General features: G+C 35.3%; 1 protein-coding gene across 1 annotated transcript in view; it reads right to left on the bottom strand.

Annotated features, from left to right (window-relative positions):
* The window catches only part of LOC126817822 (uncharacterized), a 37,041-nt gene that overhangs the window by 7,589 nt on the left and 14,915 nt on the right, over window positions 1-14,537 (bottom strand). The window contains exons 2-4 of the mRNA XM_056100108.1: window positions 9,841-10,040; window positions 3,364-3,567; window positions 335-418 (exon numbers count right to left, since the gene is read on the bottom strand). Of these exons, the coding sequence (XP_055956083.1) occupies window positions 335-418; window positions 3,364-3,567; window positions 9,841-10,040 (488 nt within the window). The remainder of the gene's footprint in view (window positions 1-334; window positions 419-3,363; window positions 3,568-9,840; window positions 10,041-14,537) is intronic.

Raw genomic sequence — 14,537 nt, forward strand, 5'->3', positions numbered from 1 at the left:
ATGAAGCCCCTCAAGTTTATGTATGTCTATAATTGATTGTACACTCTAGAAAATGATTATTATTATTTGGGCTTACTGAAGGGGTTTTTGAAAAAAAAAAAATTACTAACAGATTTAATGAAAATATTTTACAAATAAATAAATTTTACTTATTGTAGAAATGTAATGATCAAATGGTTGGTTACCTTGAATAAATAAATCTTATTGTTTGGGATTTATGAAAATATAGTGAAGATTGGGGTTTATGAAAGTATTTCACAAAAGCTTAATAAAACTAAGCAAAACCAACAGAAAAAGCGGGATTAACGATAACTGATTGTATTGTCAGTCGCACCTTCTTTTTTTTTTCTTTTATAATTGTTTGATTCGGTTGACCACTTTCTTCGCCAGACTTCAATTTCTTAATCTTCTTTGGTGTCTAAAAGTGAAGGGAGAAGATATTGCCATAAATATAAGAACAATCAACAAACTTTAAAACCTTTATATTCCAAATTTACTATTACAATCATTATTTTAAAGATATTTTCAAAAAGTTAAATGTTCTAGCTTCCCTTTAAAGTATAAGTACAGTGGACTCTGTCACATCCAATGTCTGATCACTCCGGATTGCTGTGACATCTGACATGATTTTCATGTCCCGATTTATTTTCTTATTACATCAGCCAAAAAAATCGCTGGTAAATCCGGATTCTGTATGTTCCGGATTACGACATCAATCAGCCGTCCCGTCACATAATTTCCATTGAATCGACACCGTATAATCCGTACTTCAAACGGTGGGTGTGAAGTATCCAATTATCGGTGAGATTAAAACTCAATGGGTGTGAAGCCAGAAAAGATTAACAAACAATCACCAATCAATTATCGGTGAGATTAAAACTCGCAAGGGCCGGTCTGTGTTGATTACTTTGATAATGTTATAAATTCTTTGTTGATTATTTTACAATTTATAATCTCTTGTAAGAGTGCGCTTGGTATTTGATTTTAATTACTCATGTAAAATACCGCGACATAATATAAAAATTGCCGCGATTGAAGAATCATTATACATTATTGTATTCAAAATGTCTGAACGTCCTGCAAAGCGTGCCCAAACAGATTTGACATTAGATGTAAAGCGGCAACTTATAGCAGATTTCGAGAAAGTTCCACGACCTGCGCAGAAGGAATTAGCCATTAAGTATTCAATTGGCCGAGCTACAGTGTCAGACATATTAAATATATTGTACGCATGCATTGGTATTGTTAATTATTTAATGTAATGAAATTTTGAAAGTACAGAAAGGTTTATCATTTTTAAAGGGAATAGCATTCTGGTGATTCGAAGCTACAATATAAAAATACTTCCTGTTTTCGAAGTTACAGTATTTCCGGTTTTGGAGAAAGCTTGGTATTCCGACACGCTGTGTGATCTGAAATATTGTAACGATCCTGTACGATGTCGGATGTGACAGAGTCCACTGTATATTATTTTAGTCGCAATATCAAAAAAAAACATTGTGTCATTAACAATTCAAACTTTCCATTGATTTTCAATAATCATAATTTAAAGATATTTTCAAAATGTTAAAGCTTCCCTGTAAAGTATATATATTCAGTTCATAAGCGTTATAATCATACTATCAACAAGGTAAAAACATTGTGTCAACTCCAAAAATAACTCCACCATGACATGATTTAAAGGTTTCTTATTCACACAAAAATGTTATAATTAAAAAAGCGGTGGCCATGCTAATATTTGGAATCTAGAAATTGATACAATGGGTGGCAACGCATATAATAATGCAATATGGTTGTATATAACTCATTTACATTTAATCGTTACTGTAATTTCTAATCAGGTATGTTCGGCGAAATAAGCCAGAAGTCTCAATCGAATGGCAATTTCTAACGATAGTATTTATTGCACATACTCTCCAGATAAGAATACGATGTCACCGTTTAACATGAATCGTGGTTGTCTATAGCCTATGTTCTTTGAGTCCCTTGGTTACAAATGGTGTTGAAACGCATTATGGAACACGATTCATGTACCAACGGTAAAATGTTTTTTTTGTCTTAAATATTAGATATCAGAAGTCATCTTTTCCCGGTAAGATCACATCAATGTTAATTTATATTGGCAAATAATTCGTGTTTTCAATGTCGAAGACTTTGGACGATATTGAGTTCGAGACTTAGCTACTTTAAGTTTCATTGAAATCAGATAAAAATGTGACCTTTACAGGGTTCAAAACCTATTTGCGTACAGGGAGTGGCCATTTTGTCAGGCAGTTTGGTCCAATTTTCATGAAATTTGAACTCAACTATTATTATTGTGTAACGGTGAAAAATGTATTACATCCCAGAAAGGAACTGAGATCTTTGTGATATAAACATAAGCTTGAAGTTTAAACAAAAAATCGGATCAAAATTGTGAGCTCTTGAAGGTCCACAACCTTGATTTACCATACTTTTAAACTATTTACACTACGAAGAACGGACCTTTTCGTCCGATTTAACGAAATTCGAACTCAACTGTCATTATGGTGTACCAGTGATATATTTGAATGTTTTTTTTAAATCGGTTTTAAAATTTGAACACATTTTTTTTTTAAACAATCAGGGCCCATAATCCAGGAAGTTACAGTCCGATATGTATAAACATCGAAAGGAACCGAGATCTTGGCTTATAAACATACATGTCAAGTTTCATAAAAATCGGATAAAATTTGTGACCTCTATAGTGTCCACAAGCTAAAAACGTGATTTTTCGTATAATCAGGGGCTATAATTCATGAAGTTATGGTCCAATACATGCCATTTCGAAAGGAACCGAGATCTTTGAGAGATAAACCTATATTTTAAGATTGGTCAAACTTGTTTAAAATTGTGACTTTTGGACGGACTTATTTGGGATTTATGAAAATATAGTGAAGATTGGGGTTTATGAAAGTATTTCACTTGTGGGGTTTATATACCAGTAGGTTCATTAACTGAATGGTGTTTATGAAAATATTTTACTGACAGATTTTATGAAAATATTTTACTCATCAAATATATTTTATTAAATGGGTTTTATGAAAATATTTACTGATGATGATTTTGGCAAATATTTACGGATCAGGGTTCTTAATTTTTTTAGATGAAAACTTAAACTAAAATATTTAATTGGTTGAGATTTGAAATCCTAGAACAAATTTTAGCTCTAGGCCAACGAAAGGGCAGAATGCTTAAAATATTCACAGAATTTATAAAAATATTTTATTTACTGTGTTTTATGAAAAGTGTTTCACATGAGGGGTATAACATATTTTATAGAATCATGGAGTCTCACTTGGGGAGATAATTAGTAAAACTAAAATAAAACTAAGCAAAGCCTACAGAAATATCAGGATTAACAGGAACAGATTCTGTTTTCTTCGGCACCTTCTTTATTTTTTCTTTTACAGTTGGTTGAATCTGTTGATTACTTTCTTCGCCAGTCTTCGAAGCAGGATTAACAGGAACTGATTGTGTTTTCTTCGGCGACTTCTTTATTTTTTCTTTTACAATTGTTTGATTCTGTTGATCACTTTCTTTGGCAGTCTGAAAGTATTTCACAAAAGCTTAATAAAACTAAGCAAAACCAACAGAAAAAGCGGGATTAACGATAACTGATTGTGTTGTCAGTCGCACCTTCTTTATTTTTTCTTTTACAATTGTTTGATTCTGTTGATCACTTTCTTCGGCAGTCTACAATGTCTTCTTCTTTGGTGTCTAAAAGTGAAGGAGGAAGATATTGTCATAAATATCAAAAGAATCAACAAACTTTAAAACCTTTGTATTCCAAACTTACTAATAGAATCATTATTTTAAAGATATTTTCAATCAATATCTCTGTCTATAATATATATTTACATGTCGATTTTTATTATTATATTTGTCATTTTATTTGTTTGAAACTTTATATTTTATTTGTCTGTCACTTTATGTTTCTTTTGTTTGTGATTTTATATTTTATTTGTTTATGATTTTATATTTTATTTGTTTGTGATTTTATATTTTATTTCCTTGTCAATTTATATCTTATTCCACTTGTTGCAATTATTGTAAAGCGCTACTTAACACTTCTAGTAAAAGCAGCGCTATATGAATACTTGTATATAATAATAAGAAGAAGAAGAAGAAAAATAATATGTTAAAATGTTCTAGCTTCGCTTTAAAGTATAAGTATTCAATTCATAATTGTTATAGCCAAAATACCGACAAGGTAAAAACATTGTGTCAATAAAAGTTCAAATTTTTTATTGATTTTCAATAAACACTATTTTTAAAGTTAATATGGTACAAAAATATCCCCACCATTTACAAAACACTGAAATCTGATTACGAGTAACAACCCATTAAATAATTATCAGAAATCATTATAAGTTGTTTCGGTTGTTTGTCTCAAGACCTTATACACTGTGTATAAATCTATTAACTTTAGCCTCTAGCGCATCGACAAGATTACTAAATTGATCAAGGGCCGTAACTCTGAAAGTAATTATCAGAAATCATTTAAAAGCAATAGGCTTCTTATAGTCAATCGGAATCGGATAATAACTTAAGCCTCTAGTCAGTGGCAGCGCCAGGGGGGGGGGGGGAAAGGAGGGCATTCCCCCCCCCCCCATCAATCTGGTCGGTCCTCTGTTTTCCGCCCCCCCCAATAATTTTAGAAAATAAAAAAAGTATTTGTGATATGTTTGGGTAATCAATACCTTCTACGGTGAATAAATCCCACATCCCCACTCAGTCATAAACTTGCATGTTGTAGAGCATTTCCAAGGACCCCAATGGACTCACTACTTTGGCGCTCACAAGGGGAATTCGTTGAGGTTCGCAAGTCTGTTTGTTTGACATTTTGTTCTCTAGTCGGATAAACTAGTGATCAGGCGATGAACAGTATCTGGGCAGATCTATTTATCTCGACGATCGGTGCCTGACAGAATACTGTAAGACAGCATTTCCAGCAGTCTAATTTTCAAAATTTTCTGGGGGAGGACTCCCTACTTTGACGCTCGTGAGTGGGCTTCGTCGTGATTCGCAAGTCCGTTCGTTTGACATTCTACCTCATCGATCAGTGCCTGAAAAACTGACAGGCTGCATTTCCGGCAACCTGTTTTTCAGGTTTTTAGCTTGTGGACCCTATAGAGGTCATAATTTTTACCCGATTTAAAAAAACGTATTATCATATCACCGTTAAACCCTAAGGACAGCTGAGTTCCAATTTCATGAAAATCGGCCCAAAATTGACAGATAAAATGGCCGCCGTTCGTTCTCAAATAGTGTAAAAATATGGTATATCAAGGTTGTGGACCCTATAGAGGTCACAATTTTGATACGATTTTGATGAAACTTGAAATGTAGCAAAGCAGAATTTTAATATGTTTATAGGTTTTATTATGTCAAGTAATATAGTGTATTGAGTAAGTGCACCTTTAAACTAAAAAACTGACACTAATTTTACTTGCAACTGGTCTATAATAACATCTCTCCTTTAACTTGGCTTGTTAACCTGTACTGTTTTCTTAGAGCCCAAATCTTGGGGTGAGTACAATTCTACTCCCTTGGTTACAAGCAAGTTTTCTTTTTATCTAAACCTCACTTTGTACATCAGACATTAGATAGATTTCGAAGTGTAAGGACAATTTGATATCTTCAATCAAATTGTTTAACTTTATTTTCCAAATCTAGTTAGGTTATTTTCAGAGAATTGTTCCAGTTATACTACTTCTGTATTACAGGTTTGTGTGCTAATTCTCTTATTTTGGGTAATTGGGATTTAGATGGAGCGGATGTAGGAATGATAGAAATTGTATTATGAAGCAGCCATTTTATTTAAATAGATAGAATATAACATGTAAAGATCATTAGTTTTTCATATATACATATATATATAGTAGATTATAAGGTACCGTTTTGAAAGTATATTGTATGTATAATCAGAATAATGTTATTTTCCAGAATATAGTTATCTGAAGATTTTGTTCACCATCTTGATAGTCTTATTTAAAAACCCCTTCTTTGGGTATGTCATCAATTACTTATATTATATTTAGTATAAACTTAAGGCATATTTAATATATTTAATTTAATTAGTGATGTATTTTAGTGTATAAAATATTGATATATTTCATCATTAAGTATGCATGCCTTACCATTATTTTATTGTACTCAACTGTTACTGTGATATGTATATTAATTTTAATGTATATATATTTCAGGGTTTTTAATAAAGGTTTAAAAACTAAACACCTTAGTTTTTATTGAGAATTTACACCCCCTGGTTACAGAAATACATATTTATAACCCAAAGATCTTGGTTCCTTTCGATATACTCACATATTGGATCATAACTTCCTGAATTATGGCCCTTGATTGTACGAAAAGTTGCGTTTTTAGGATGTGATCCCTCTAGATGTCACAATTTTTATCCGATTTAAAAAAACGTTTGAATATATCACTGTTACACCCTTGTGATGGTTGAGTCCAAATTTTGTACAAATCGGTCCAAAACTGCCTGACAAAATGGCTGCCCATCGTATGCAAATATTGTAAATATGTGGTATATCAAGGTTTTGGACCCTCTAGAGAGAGGACACAATTTTGATCCGATTTTGTTGAAACTTGAAATACATGTTTATAACCCAAAGATCTTTGTTCCTTTCAATATTCATGCATATCGGATTGTAACTTCCTGAATTATGGCCCTTGATTGTACAAAATAAAAATCACTTCTTTTTTTGAGCTTGTTCTCTGTCCATCTCTTGCAAAATGTGGGTGTATCTTGCATGGCAACCGCTTGTTTGTACAATCAGGGGCTATAATTCAGGAAGTTACGGTCCGATATGCGCGAATATCGAAAGGAACCACGATCTTTGGGTTATAAACTTACATTTCAAGTTTGAACAAAAACGGATAAAAATTGTGACCTCTATAGGGTCCACAACCTTGATATACCATATTTTTACGCTATTTGAGATCGAGGGGAGGCCATTTTGTCTGTCAGTTTTGGGCCAATTTTCACGAAATTTGAGCTCGGCCGTCCTTAGTGTGTAACGGTGATATAATAATACGGTTTTTTAAATCGGATAACCAGCGGCTGCCAGGCAGGATACGCCCACATTTAATCGAGAGATGGTGAGCAAGCTAAAAAGAAAGTGATTTTTCCTACAATCAAGGGCCATAATGCAGGAAATTACAATTCGATATGCACAAATATCGAAAGGAACCGAGATCTTTTGTGTTATAAACTTACATTTCAAGTTTCAACAAAATCGGATAAAAATTGTGACCTCTGTAGGATCCACAACCTTGATATAAAATATTTTTACGCTATTTGAGAACGAACGGCGGCCATTTTGTCTGTCAATTTTGGGCCGATTTTCACGAAATTCGAACTCAGTCGTCCTTAAGGGTGTAACGGTGATATAATAATACATTTTTCTAAATTAGATAAAAATTATGACCTCTATAGGGTCCACAAGCTAAAAAGGCGACTTTTCGTTCAATCAGGGGCCATAATTCAGGAAGTTACGGTCCGATATGCACGAATATCGAAAGGAACCGAGATCTTTGGGTTATAAACTTACATTTCAAGTTTCAACAAAATTGGGTAAAAATTGTGACCTCTATAGGGTCCACAAGCTAAAAACATGATTTTTCCTACAAACAGGGGCCATAATCCATGAAGTTTCGATCCGATACATGCTAATATCGAAAGCAGCCGAGATCTTTTGGAGATAAACCTATATTTCAAGTTTCGTCAAAATAGGATAAGAATTGTAACCTCTATAGGGTCCACAACCTTGATATACCATATTTTTACGCTATTTGAGAACGAACGATGGCCATTTTGTCTGTCAGTTTTGGGCCGATTTTCACGAAATTCGAACTCAGCAGTCCTTAGGGTTTAACGGTGATAAAATAATACGTTTTTTTAAATCAGATAAAAATTATGACCTGTATAGGGTCTACAAGCTAAAAACGCGATTTTTCATACAATAAGGGGCCCTAATTCAGGAAGTTACATTCCGATATGCGCAAATATCGAAAGGAACCGATATCTTTGGGTTATAACTTATGTATGCTTATAACTTATAAGCATACATTTCAAGTTCAAACCAAATCGGATAAAAATTGTGACCTCTACAGTGTTCACAAGCTCAAAACGTGATTTTTCGTACAATCAGAGGCCATAATCCATGAAGTTACAGTCCGATACATGCCAATATCGAAAGGAACCAAGATCTTAACCCTTTCAATGCCAGACGTAAATCCACTGCCTGTGCTAGACCCTTTTTTGAGGAAAAAAGGGAGGTTGGAACTGAATGCCAAGCAGTACTTATGGAAGCTTTTATGAAAAAATTTTTTGTCTGTTGGGATGGGCATGAGGTTGGGCTAAGAGAAAAAAATAGAATTTTGGAAATTTGCATAATAATGTAGTCACGTGACGTCATGGCGGCCATTTTGGATTTCTCATTTCTCACTAAAGCTAACACGAAAACGAATTTTTCTCCATGAAATACTTAAAAGATATTGTTTTTTTCACTGGATTTTGATAAAGATATATAAAATGAACCAAAATATCAATAGCAGCCATGAGCAATGCCGCCACAAACACGCGCATCACGTCTCCCGCTGCCATGACCACGGGCATATTGCAATACCTTGTTTTTACTTTCACTTTCATCCCCAAGTCCCATATCATTATCAATATAGTCAGTCAATAGATCTACACGTTCGGGACTCAGGAATTGCCTACGTCTTTTACAATCCAGCAGGCCAGCATTATTATCAACATCAGAATTATTGTCAGAATCTACTGCAGACACAGGGCTATCGTGTTCACATTGGGCTTGTTCATCATGCACGGGAGACATAGCTATAGCCATGGGCGGAATGTCGCGCAACAAATCACACACTTCATAATACCAATCACTGTCCTGACTACTATCATTATCAAGTAACTGGAAACGAATTATGTGTATCACCCGCCTCGAAATTGTCCACGTGTTGGTCAGCAAGACGTCATTCACGACTTCGTGGAGAGTGCATCGTCTACGTTGTCACTATGCACTCCGCCATTTTACGGTTTGCCGCTTTGAAACACGTGGAAATATGTTCTAGTGTATAGAAAATACAATAGATGGCACTTGCAGTTACGGTACTAATTTTAGCGAGGGCTTTACTGAGTACACGGTAATACCGGGTACATGCATTTTACCGACATTTTATAATACCCGGTACTACCGGGTATACGCAGTGAAAGGGTTAAGGTGATAAACCTATATTTCAAGTTTCATTGAAATCGGATAAAAATTGCGACTTGAAGACTGTTCACAAACAATTGTGGACGGACGGACAGGGGCGACGACAATATATGTCCACATGAAAATGTGGGAGTATAAAAATTGTTGAAAATAGGATTCTTGGTTTAATGACCTTAAACACTGTGTATTAATTTAAGTTTTAATCAGTTATTACCTTTACCATGTAGAGCCTCCACAAGCAATTGTGGACGCCAGCACGCCGGATGGACGAACGGGGGGACAGTAATATACGACCTCTAGAGTGTCCACAAGCAAGCTTAAAACATGAATTTTCATACAATCATGGGCCATAATACATAAAGTACTGATCTGATACATGCCAATATCGAAAGGAACCGAGATCTGTGGAATATAAACCCATATCTCAAATTTCGTTAACAACGTATAAAAATTGTGACCTGTAGGGTGTACACAAACAAATTAAAGACGAACGAAGAATGAACTGGCGCGACAAGAACATACGCCCACAAGAGACACAACAATGACTTTAATTAATGTTAATTACCATTAAACAATCCGGACTGTCTGTTAAATCTGATTTCCATAATTTCAGTATTTCATTCACCATTTGATCTTTTTTGAACGCAGGAGGTACCACAATTGCATTCTCCTGTAGGTATAGACACAAGTAGTTTCGTACTATTTTCGGTCTATTAAGGAAACTTTTAGGTGTATCGCTGTTACTTATGATACATGCGACGACTTCTGAAAGAAACATATATGAAGATTATAGGCTAACCAGTTGTCAAATCTTAAATATTTAGACTCCAAATCATATCAACAATTATCAAAACAAGCGGTTGCCATGCAAGATACACCCATATTGCGCAAGAGATGGACAGGGGAATGGGGAAAATTAATAGGGCTCATCCTTTCAATGTCCCAATGCTTGCTAACTTGCTTTGAAATACTCATGCTGACAAGGGTCCAATCTTAAAAATAGTACCCAACAAACCAGGATACCGTTTAGTTGTGTGTTTTCTTTCAAGTTACCGTCTGATAGTGGTTAAAGATCTGATAGTGGTTAAAGATCGTTTATAACCTGCAAAAGATAGGTTGCCAGGCAACAAAACATAAGCCCACAGCAGCTAAATTGTCCGGGCAGTCAACAAGAGTTGACGCATATTTTTACTTTTTTCGGTAATGAAACATTTATAATATATTAAAATCTGATTAAGAGTAACAACTCATTAAAGTTACAATTTCATATTTTCTAAGAAAGTCAAAACATAATTATTTCTATGTCTTTTGCTCAATAGGTTGTCAACTCACTATTTTACGATCATAGGTTATTTTTCTCACACTTACAAATCTTCACACCGGAAATAATAACACCATTACCTCCCAATTACCTCCCTTGTTTGCCTATTCTCCACCATGGAATAGCTATCTTCAAACGTTTGAATTTGAAGTTGAAAATGATATTTTTGCCAATTTCTCAACTGGCAATAGTGAATTATAGGATTAATCTTTAACAAGGTAGGACTGTTTATAGATACCATCTATTTTAGGGCTTTATTTTAATACATTTTAAACATAAAACGTAAAAATATAAAATTGTCGCTTTAAGTAATTATCAGAAAACCATTAGAATTTTTTTGGTTTTTATGAAGTTCTGCCCCATACTAACGGTTAGTATACGAAACTTTTAACATCATGGGTTTAGCTGTTCAAGTCATAAAGATAGGTTGCCAGGCAACTAAACATACGCCCATAGCAGCTAAATCGTCCAACAGTCGACAAGAGTTGTCGTATATTTGTTCTTTTGTAGGTAATTAGGGGGCATTTAATAGACAATTTCATACAGATGACATAATTTTCGTCGTTTGAGGGTTCATAAGGTTCTAAAAACTAAAACAAGGGCTGTAACTCTGGAAGTTATCTACAGAAATTGTTGAAACTCGACAGACTTTTTCGTTTTACTAATTCAAATAATACATATCAATTTCATACAGATCAGATGATAACTTTTGTCGTTCGAACGTTCACGAGGTTCGACAAAGTAAAACAAGGGCTATAACTCTAGATGTAATTAACGGAAATTGCTGAAATTCAATAAGCTTCTTTGCTTTACTAATCTAAATGATGTATATAAATTTCATACAGATCGGATAATAACTTTTGTCGTTAGAGCATTCACAAGGTACAACAAAGTGAAACAAGGGCCATAACTCACGACGTAATTCAATAGGCTTCTTCGTTTCACTAATTTAAATGATGCATATCAATTTCAAACAGATCGGATGATAACGGTTGTCATTAGAGCGTTCACAAGATTCAACAAAGTGAAACAAGGGCCATAACTCTAGATGTAATTAACGGAAATTGCTGAAATTCAATAGGCTTCTTTGTTTTACTAATTTAAATGATGCATATAAATTTCATACAGATCGGTTGATAACTTTTGTTGTTAGAGCGTTCACAAGGTGCAACAAAGTGAAAAAAGGGCCATAACTCCAGACGAAATTAACGGAAGTTATTGAAATTAAATAGGCTTCTTCATCTCACTAATGCAAACATATATCAATTTCAAAACAATCTGTAGCGTGTTCACAAGAAATTGTGGACAACGGACGGACGGACAGGGGCGACGGCAATATACAACCATATTTCCATGTGGGCGTATAAAAATTCATTGAAAATCAATAGACTTCTTCATCTCATGACCTTAAACACTGTGTATAAATTTAAAGTCAATTGGATATTAACTTTGGCCTCTAGGGCGTCCACACAATCGCTGAAAATGAATAGACTTCGTTGTCGTATGACCTTAAACACTGTGTATAAATTTAAAGTCAATCGGATATTAACTTTGGCCTCTAGGGCGTCCACAAGATTTTTATCAATAGGCTTCTTCGTCTCATGACCTTACACACTGTGTTTAAATTTAAATTCAATTGGATATTAACTTTAGCCTCTAGAGCATCCATAAAGAATTGTTGATGCCGGACCGACGGATGGACGGGGGCGACGACAATATAACACACAAAATAACACCACGAGGTTGGACAGGCGGCCCTACTCCTTGTCACGTACAACCGGTGATTATGATACAGTGCGCACGGGCAAACCATTCGGTCATCTACCCCCCCCCTTCCAAAATTCAGACTTTGGAACCATAAAATAACAATTTAGTTGAAGACCACATGAGACGAGAAAACTCAATTTCGTGTACGTATAGCCAATGGTTACTATATCCACTTTACGGCAAGTTCACAACAATCTGATTAAAATTAGTTGTGTGTGAGTTAGTTGAACTTTACGTCCGCTTCCACGAGGTGATATCGCCGACAATAACATGTTATGTATACATGGTGCTATAATTTACAATGTGAAATAAAGGATTAAAGAATTATTAGATATACATATATATGTACAGAAGACAGTAAAGACGAAACGTTTTATGACAAGTGCAGAATGAGATGGGTGCGAATGGGACAGACATACAAAACAAATATGGAACAAAACAGAGATGAACGTGGACAGACATTTAGACATAGTATGTACATATATATATATTATATATAAGTCGTTTCTGTCGGTCAGGTCGATTTGTCTGGCAGGGAGGTGCACATCTTCCTTGGGGTTTGTTGTTGAATATGGGGCCTGGACCATTCTTCCTTCCCATTTCATCTTCTAGTCCAGTATGGTGGTGGGTGTCATCTTTGATTCTGTTTGTTCTTTCCTTTTATTATTGGTTCTCTGAAGGAAGAATCCAGCACCTGAAAAGAAAGAGGAGAAAGAAAGAGAGAAAAAGAAGAAAAAAAAGGTGTGTTACTTATGGCAGTACTTTCTTTGAAAGATATGAATATGTTAGTAGGTGTTAGTGACATTACAATTTACATACATGAATATATGATTCGATCTACAATCAATGTTTATTTATTTTAAATAAGAAAAAAAAGGAAAAGAGATGAAATAAAATATAACTGAAAAGTAATTGATATTATTTGGACAGGGTGTGTTACGTTTCCCTCTGTGGGGACATTTTTACGTTTTAACCCTGTCGAGTTGTTTTAGTAGTGCAAGGCTGTTGGCGTTTCTCTCTAGGAGACATTTTTGCGCCTCGCTTTGCTATGTGTTTTTAAATTTATTAGTTCATTTATTTAATTTGGTTAAGTAGTGCAGGGTGGTTGGCGTTACCCTCTAGGGGACCTTTTTACGCGCCACCTTGCTGTTGGTTCGTTACCTAGCTTTTGCTTTCGTCTAACATTATATGAATGTTTTCATACCTATACATTCTATGGAGTCCCAGATAAGCTGGGAGGTCCAGTATCTGTCATCTGGGTGTGGGCTGTTAATGTTTAAGTATCCCACACGCCAAATCGCTTTTCAATTATTCAATTACAACCTTAATCCAGTTGATTGGCTGTTGACGCCACAGGCACTACACATAGTATATACATTATCTATAATATATACTATTCAAAAAAAGTAGGGGATATTTGATTTTGGGGGCATAATACTAAAATATGCAAATGACTACGAAAAAAGTCACTATAGAACCTAACAGAAGAAACATTTCCAGTTACATGTGACGCCCAAACGCACCAATAGCTACCGCATGGAATGCAGGTGATGCTTGGGATCATCATGGGGGTCCAACCCAAGATTTGCACCACTCTGACTTTAAATGTTACAGTCATTGTGGCATTGAATTCCAGGGTGGAAACATCAGTTTAATTGTTTTAGTGACCAGAAAACAAATTTTGATATGCGTCGGCTTACCCAAAATGAAAGGTTACGTGCCCTTGGCATGCTACAGATCGGCACAACACAGGCGGTTGTGGCGCGGACGATGAATGTTTCTCAGTCTGTCATAAGCAGACTATGGTCCAGATACCGTGATACACAATCTGTACAGGACAGATCACGCTCAGGTCGACCAAGGGCGACAACTCAAGCCCAGGATCGATTTATCCGTACCTTGGCCTTGAGAAATCGTGTCATCACAGCAAATCAGATCAGCGCTCGTCTTCAAACAGACACTGGTGTGAGAGTGAGTGGCCAGACGATTCGGAATCGACTGCATAGGGGTCACCTTCGTGCCCGACGTCCTCGCGTGATCCCTTGTTTGAGAGATCATCACATTCAGGCAAGACGTCGTTGGTGTAGGGATCGTCAACACTGGGATAATCGACGCTGGAGCAATGTGATGTTTTCAGATGAGTCAAGGTTCACTGTTGATTTTTTGGACAGACG

The sequence above is a fragment of the Patella vulgata genome, chromosome 4 (genome assembly GCF_932274485.2).
Source record: "Patella vulgata chromosome 4, xgPatVulg1.2, whole genome shotgun sequence".
Classification (NCBI taxonomy): domain Eukaryota; kingdom Metazoa; phylum Mollusca; class Gastropoda; family Patellidae; genus Patella; species Patella vulgata.